Source organism: Macrotis lagotis, chromosome 7 (assembly GCF_037893015.1).
Source record: "Macrotis lagotis isolate mMagLag1 chromosome 7, bilby.v1.9.chrom.fasta, whole genome shotgun sequence".
Taxonomy (NCBI): domain Eukaryota; kingdom Metazoa; phylum Chordata; class Mammalia; order Peramelemorphia; family Peramelidae; genus Macrotis; species Macrotis lagotis.
Genome location: NC_133664.1, coordinates 91,580,128 through 91,588,468, shown reverse-complemented (window position 1 = coordinate 91,588,468; position 8,341 = coordinate 91,580,128). Strand labels below are relative to the sequence as shown.

The window sequence follows — 8,341 nt, the reverse complement described above, 5'->3', positions numbered from 1 at the left end:
TTATTAGCAGTTGTGTCTAAGCTGGATAATGAAGTTCAGTTTCCAAAGAAGATTTTTAAAAAAGTATATGTAAATTTATCATGATTTTCCCTTTCCTCCCAAGTTATATCATTAGATCAAAATATTTTTCCTTCCATTAGTGAAACACAAATCACTATTATTAAGTTTAGACCTAAAAATCTAGTCTTTCTAACTATGTCATATTTGTATCAAGTGGAATTTACTCAAATAGGATAATTGTTAGCCATGCCTTTTCATAGATACTTATTTCATTTTTTGCCAATGGACTATTTTAGGCTTTGGTTTACTTTTTCATTTGTGCATATTTAGAGAGAAAATCTGGATAACCTACAATTTAAATGGTGATAAATGAACTGTATATTGATGGTCTGACCTAATCATGTGTAGTTTGTGTAATAAATCAGTTTGTGTGAAGACCATGGGCTCTACTTTAGAGCATGCTGTCAGCTGACACAGTTCTTAATCTAGTCACAATTGGCATTTTCACTAGAGGCAAAGGAAAAAAGTCTAATGCTGGCAGAGGAAGGCAGAAAGGGGGAGGGAGTTTAGAAGAAGAATGAAGGGGAGAGAAAAGCATGTGCACTGAAATAATCAGTAAATAATTCTTGTATATTTATCAGCAATTTGAGGCAGAAATGAATGAACAGCAATGCCTTGAGGATGATCCTGAGTGAAAAAGATTTCAGCTATATATCCAGATAAGACTCCATTCTGGATACTGTGGTAATTCTTAGTATAAACAGATGTTTGTTAATAAAAATATGAACTTAAATGTTGCCACTTATTCTACTTTTGGTAATAAAAATAATTTTTATGTTATACATGATTGAACACATACTTTGTTTTAAAATTATCAGTCACAATTGAAGAAACAATCGTTTATTTTGCTAATTAAGTGGCTAGGCTGATGAATTTTAAGGCCCCAACAAAAGTTGTATCTTAATATTTTCATTGCACAATAAGACAAGGTCTTGTACTTTGCTTATTCCTGGTATGAAGCACATTGTTTCTCCAATGGTTTCCACTTGCCAAATGCTCACAATCACTGACATGGTGAGAATATCCACAACAGTTTAAGATCAAAAGAAATCCCACTTCCAATGCAACAACTGTTGGCACTGCTTTATGGAAACATCCATCCATAAAGACTTTTCTATCGTGATTGGCCAAGGAGTCCTGCTTTGGCAGCCAGAGCTTCATTCTGTTGAATATGATACTCTTGAAATCTCAAGGATATTCTTTGTGTCATTTTAAAATATTTTTATAGGCACTATTCTGAACAGGTAGTCTCTTTTGGTTTGACCTCTCTTGTTGTGAAGTCTTTAACACAATCCAGAAAACAGGTTTCTATGAGTTTATTGTAAGTTCCAAGAAACTCTTTAAACTGTTTAATTTGATCAGTTTCTGATATTTGTGCATCCATATTCTTTTGATATGTGGATCAGTAACCTGATGGATCACGCACATGCTCTCACGGCTCCCTAGCTGGACAGCGGAGCCAGGGATGCGGATCCGGGGGATGAAGGCTCCGCAGCACGCCGGCGGCTCCGAGCGCACTCCGGCGGGCGTCCCGGTAGCGGAGATGGAACACGTGGGGGAAGCGCCTGTCAAGTCTAGGGAAAGATTTTATGATGGAGATGGCATCTGGAGTAGATCTTGAAAAAAATAGTTATAAAAAGCAGGGAAGGAAAGGACTGCATTCCATGTATGGGGGAATGACATGTAAAAACATATACCTGAGGGAATGAGCAAGAGAATATTTCAACTTGCTCAAAGCATAAAAGGAGAGTAGTATGGGAAAAAAAAGTGGAAAGTTTGGGTGGGATTTTTAAGGACCTTGAATGTCAGTCAAAGAAATGTGTGTATTATTTTAAGGAACTTAGCTATAGGATTCTTTCTCCCTTTCCAAGGAAGAGGAAGGAGTCTAAATACTTCTGGTATGTAAACTATGCCAGGTTGATGGAAAAGTAATTCTTCAAATTTAAAAAGTGATAGAAGATGGAAGAAATCATGGTGACCTCTCAGGCCTTAAAGTGGCATTATATATTTACATATATATATGCACATATATAAATATAGATATACACATATATGTTTATACATATACGTACATTTGTGTAAATATTCACGGGGTGCATCTTTTCTATTCATAGGCAGTTTCTTTGTACTTAGTAATCAAATTCACTTTCAAGGGAAAGTGAAGTTCATATCATAAAATGAAGAGCTGTACAATCTTTCATAATCTGATAATCATTCATATGTTCTTTACTTCTACCAAAGAAAGGTTCTTGTTGGAGAGCAGAGAATTATTGGGAAACAACCCAAGAACATATCCTCAAACAATAATAAGGATTTTTGAAGGGTCTTTAAAATTTAAGTCTCATGTTTCCCTGCTTTAATACATCTTACACATTCCAGCAGGCAAATCTTGTGATTTTATTATGCCACTCTCTGCTCAAGAATCCACAATAACTTTCTATTTCCTAAAGAAACATATATCTCTTCCTGACTTTCAAAGCCATCTGTAATAGAATCTCCAACAAGTAATCAATTATTTGTAGCCTGATATGTATGCTCTGCTCCAGTCAGACCAGTCTTTTTCTTTTTTCTTTTAGAAAGATTTTATTTATTTTGAGTTTTACAATTTTCCCCTTACTTCCTTCATCCCCCCCCAGAAGGCAATTTGTCAGTCTTTACATTGTGTCCATGGTATACATTGATCCAAATTGAATGTGATGAGAGAGAAATTATATCCTTAAGAAAGAAACATAAAGTATAAGAGATAGCAAGATCAGACAATAAGAGATCAGGTCCCCCCCCCCCCCTAAAGTAAAGGTAATAATCCTTGGTCTTTGTTCAAACTCCACAGTTCCTTCTCTGGATACAGATGGTTTGTCTATTGCAGACAGTCCCAAATTGTCTCTGGTTGTTGCACTGATGGAATGAGCAAGTCCATCAAGGTTGATCATCACCCCCATGTTGCTGTTAGGGTGTACAATATCTTACTGGTTCTGCTCATCTCTCATCTCACTCAGCATCAGTTCATGCAAATCCCTCCAGGCTTCCCTGAATTCCCATCCCTCCTGGTTTCTAATAGAACAATAGTGTTCCATGGCATACATAGACCACAGTTTGCTAAGCCATTCCTCAGTTGAAAGACATTTACTTGATTTCCAATTCTTTGCCACCACAAACAGGGCTGCTCTGAATATTTTTGTACAAGTGATGTTTTTACCCTTTTTCATCATCTCTTCTGGGTATAAGTAATGGTATTGCTGGATCAAAGGGTATGCACAATTTTGTTGCCATTTGGGCATAGTTCCAAACTGCTCTCCAGAAAGGTTGGATGCGTTCACAGCTCCACCAACAATGTACTAGTGTCCCAGATTTCCCACAACCCTTCCAACAATGATCATTGTCCTTTCTGGTCATATTGGCCAGTATGAGAGGTGTGAGGTGGCCTCAGAGATGCTTTAATTTGCATTTCTCTAATAAGTAATGATTTGGAGCAATTTTTCATATGACTATGGATTGCTTTGATTTCTTCATCTGTAAATTGCCTTTGCATATCCTTTGACCATTTGTCAATTGGGGAATGGCTTTTTTAAAATTTGACTCAGTTCTCTGTATACTTTAGAAATGAGTCCTTTGTCAGAAATACTAGCTGTAAAGATTTTTTCCCAATTTGCTACATTTCTTTTGATCTTGGTTACAGTAGCTTTGTCTATGCAAAAGCTTTTTAATTTAATGTAATCAAAATAATCTAGTTTGTTTTTAATGATGTTCTCCATCTCTTCCTTGGTCCTAAACAGTTTCCCTTTCCATAGATCTGACAGGTAAACAACTCCTTGATCTTCTAGTTTGTGTATAATATTGTATTTTATGTTTAAATCCTGTATCCATTTTGATCTTATCTTGGTATAGGGTGCAACCTGATGGTCTAATTTAAGTTTCTTCTATACTAACTTCCAATTTTCCCAACAGTTTTTATTGAAGAGAGAATTTTTATCCCAATATCTGGACTCTTTATCAAACAGTAGATTACCATAATCATTTCCTGCTATTAAACCTAGTCTATTCCACTGATCCATCAGATTTCTTAGCCAATACCAGAGTGTTTTGATGGATGCTTTATAATATAATTTCAGATCTGATAAGGCTAATTCACCTTCTTTTGCACTGTTTTTCATTGAATCACTGGAAATTCTTGACTTTTTGTTTCTCCATATGAGTTTACTTACAACTTTTTCTAACTCATTAAAGTAATTTTTTGGAATTTTGATTGGTGGAGCACTAAACAGGTAGTTTAGCTTTGGTAGAATTGTCATTTTTATTATATTAGCTCAACCTATCCATGAGCAGTTGATGTTTGCCCAATCATTTAAATCTGATTTCCTTTGTTTGAGAAGTTTTTTGTAATTGTTTTCAAAAATTTTTGAGTATGTCTTGGAAGGTAGACTCCCAGGGATTTTATATTTTCTGAAGTTATTTTGAATGAGATTTCTCTTTCTATTTCTTTCTGCTATATCTTGCTAGTCATAGATAGAAATGTTGAGGATATATGAGGGTTTATTTTATATCCTGCCACTTTGCCAAAGTTGCTAATAACTTCTAATAGTTTTTTATTTTTATTTATTTATTTCTTTGTTTGCTTGTTTATTTCTTTGTTTGTTTGTTTATTTATTCAGCCATCCATTCATTGATTGATTGATTGCAAGGCAATGGGGCTAAGTGACTTGCCCAAAGCCACACAACTAGGTAATAATTAATTAATTAATAATAAAAATCTGAAGCCAGATTTGAACTCAGGTACTCCTGACTCCAGGGCTGGTGCTTTATCCACTGCAACACCTAGCCACACCTACTAATAGTTTTTTAGATGATATTTTGGGATTCTCTAGGTGTACTATCATCCAACCAGTCTTTTTCATCATAGGGATGGGCCATACTTACTCCAGCTTCTGGGCACTGTTCTCTTTGTGCACTTCTATCCCAAATAACTTACCTTCTTTTCTTCCCTCCACCTGCCCAAATGCCAATCAGTTTTCAAGGTTATTTTAAGTCTCACTTCTATACATACTCTTTCTTACATTTTGCTGAAAATAATGATTTATATGTATTTAAGTTCTTCCAAAGTTTTCAAAGTCATCTTTTACAATAGTCTTGTGTGATGTGGGTAGTCCAGTTAGCATGAGGTATGTGTGAGTGAGGTTGGAAGCTCTTCACCTCCAAGCAATGACAGCTGGCCAGCTGCAGCCTCTTTAAAACTCATGTGTGTGAAAATTGTGCTACTCCTCTCCCTGGCAAGACTTTCTGTTAGTCAGCTCTGTGCATTCCCTAAGGTGCTTTCATCCTAAAAGCATCTGTTTTCTTCTCCTTATTAGTATGGAATTATCTCAGTTTTTCCTTCCTCCACCACCTGCCCATATCTATTTCATAAAGAAAATAAGTGTGGGATTCAAATAGAGCATGCTAGGGAGCTAGGTGGCACAGTGGATGGATAGAGTGTTGGGCTTTAAGTCAGAAAGACCTCAAAGTTCAGAATCTATTTCTGGTACTTTGTTAACCTTGAACAAGTCATTTAATCTCTCTTAGCCTCAGTTTTCTCATTTGTAAAATGATGACAGTGACAGCACCTACCTCACAGGAATCTTAGAAGCATCAAGTAGGATAAGCTATATTAATTGCTTTGTGAATCTAACTATTAAGGTAATATGCATATATCATATTCATATAAGGAAGTAAATTTATCTATATCTATCTATATGTATGTATGAAGAGCAAAGATTCTCTCTATTTTAGCTTCAGTTCATCTCTCCAAATTGTGCTAAGCTAAGGGGAAAACATCTCCTGTTCCCTTAAGGGTCCCCTCTGGCTCCATAAAGCTCAGATTGATGACCATCAAGTTTTTATAATAGCAATATAAATAGCAGTAGACACTGAAAATAAACCATTAGAGGATAATTTGCAAATAGACAAGAAGGCTAGCTTTGTTTCTCTCTCCCCTTAACCTGTGGATCACCTGTGGGGAAAGTTCTTCTAGGAAATGGCTTCCTCTAGTTTGGGGATGTGATATAGAGGAGGAAAAGTGTGTTGACTAGCTTGGTGTTCCTTGTAAATTCCAGGGCCCCATTCTTCTTTGTTCCATTCAGTTTCTGATTTTGTCTAGTCTTCACATCTTCCCCAGTTCTGCTCTCTTGTGCCTCCAATCCTTAGATTCTAGTCATCAATTATTGTTCAATTCCATACTTAGTCAGGGACCTAATGAATGTAAAATTTTCCTAAAGAACCATCTTGGCTTCTTTATGGAAGTCCATCAAGATTACCAGCAAAACCCCCAGAAGTTGTTGAGATACAAAGCCAAAGTCTGACATCCCCTAACCTCAAGGAGCCATTGTTGATGCACACTGAAAATGAGATGGAATTTGTTGACAATTCATTTTTATGAAGTCCAATTCATTAATACTAATGCTTTTGAGAAAACATGATAAAAGAATGGATGAAGAAGGAAAACTCTTTGAGGATCAAGTTGCTAAAAACTTCTAATTGCCAGAATCAGTGAAGCAAATCAAAAAGACTTCAAGCATTCTTCCTTCTTAGCTAGTCAGTCCTTTTAAAACTAATCATCATTTCTGTAATGGACAATTAGCTGACTCTCAGGGGAATGCTGATGATGAGTTATGGATGCAGTGATTTAATGATTTCATCTTCCTCTTTTCTCATTTCAATTTCACAAACAGTTATTAAGCTCTTTCTGCATGCAAGGGTCCTATGCTTAATTGGTTGGCAGTGATGAATTCCCACATCACTAATTAAAGTCAGTTCACATTTATTTAGGAACTGACTTGTCAGACTGTGGTGCATCTAGCATCCTCCTTCCAGTTTGTCTATAGACTGATCTCTTTAGTGTTTCATTGGATGAATAATTAGAAGCAGAGAAAGTGAAACCAATATGAATCAGAATAACTTTGATTGTTTACATATAGTCTTTTCCCCCTCCCCCCCCCCCCAAAAACCCAATTCACACATAAACAGTTCCACAAGCTCTAACTCAGGTACACCTAAGAGAATTTAATAAAGTGCTGGTGAGGGTGCAGTAGCTATTAACCTTGTGATCCATTCATCATGATCTAAACTCATCAAGGTTTCTGTGTCTAAGACTTTGTCATCTGGCAACATGGGCTAGGACAAAGGTGCCATACCCCAAACCGTTTTCAGGTTAATAGTCCCTAGTATATTCCAAACCACATTACATTATAATTGGGAAATAGTTACCAAAAATAAATAAAAATATAATAAGACATAGATAACATTACATTTTATAATTAAGTCATTATGTGGCCCATAGGTATCCTTATGTACTTTTTAATTTTTTTAATTTTTATGTTTTTTAGATTTTTTTCAAGGGAATGGGATTAAGTGGCTTGCCCAAGGCCACACAGCCAGGTAATTATTAAGTGTCTGAGGCTGGATTTGAACTTAGGTCCTCCTGACTCCAGGGCTGGTGCTCTATCCACTGCATCACCTAGCTGCCCCTATGTACTTTTTTAAAAAAAAGTTTTTATTTATTTTGAGTTTTACAATTTTTCCCCTAATCTTATTTCCCTCCCCCACCCCACCCCCAGAATTCAATTTGCTAGTCTTTAATTGTTTCCAAATTGAATGTGATGAGAGAGAAATCATATTCTTAAGGAAGAAACATAAAGTATAAGAGATAGCAAGATCAAACAAAAAGATATCAGGTTTTTTTCCTAAAGTAAAGGTAATAGTCCTTGGTCTCTGTTCAAACCCCACAGTTCTTTGGATACAGATGGTATTCTCCATTGCAGACAGCCCCAAAGTTGTCCCTCATTGTTGCACTGCTGGAATGAGTAAGTCCATCAAGGTTGAACATCACCCCCATGTTACTGTTAGGGTGTACAATGTTTTTCTGGTTTTGCTCATCTCACTCATCATCAGTTCATGCAAATCCCTCCAGGCTTCCCTGAATTCCCATCCCATGACATATATACATATATAAATATATATATATATGTATATATGTATAATGTATGTATATCTCACAGTTTGTTAAGCCAATTGAAGGACATTTATTTGATTTCCAATTCTTTACCATCACAAACAGGGCTGCTATGAATATTTTTGTACAAGTGATGCTTTTACCCTTTTTCATCATCTCTTCAGGGTATAGACCCAGTAGTGGTATTGTTGGATCAGAGGGTATGCACATTTTTGTTGGGCTTTGGGCATAGTTCCAGACAGCTCTCCAGAAAGTTGGATGCGTTCACAGCTCCACCAACAATGTACTAGTGTCCCAGCT

The 8,341-nt window shown here is 36.2% G+C and overlaps 1 protein-coding gene across 1 annotated transcript; it reads right to left on the bottom strand.

Annotated features, from left to right (window-relative positions):
* Nucleotides 1-1,174: 1,174 nt before the first annotated feature.
* Nucleotides 1,175-1,444, bottom strand: LOC141493734 (mitochondrial import inner membrane translocase subunit Tim9-like). The gene is made up of 2 exons (XM_074195088.1): nt 1,303-1,444; nt 1,175-1,215 (listed from the first exon to the last, which is right to left on the bottom strand). Exons 1-2 carry the CDS (start codon nt 1,442-1,444, stop codon nt 1,175-1,177), a joined length of 183 nt encoding a protein of 60 aa, XP_074051189.1.
* Between the last annotated feature and the right edge of the window lie 6,897 nt (nt 1,445-8,341).

Coding starts and splice junctions, on each gene's coding strand:
- LOC141493734 (XM_074195088.1), bottom strand. CDS start 1,444: ATGGATGCACAAATATCAGAAACTGATCAAATTAAACAGTTTAAAGAG. Junction 1,216..1,302: donor CAAACCAAAAGAGACTACCT/GTTCAGAATAGT, acceptor AACAGAATGAAG/CTCTGGCTGCCAAAGCAGGA.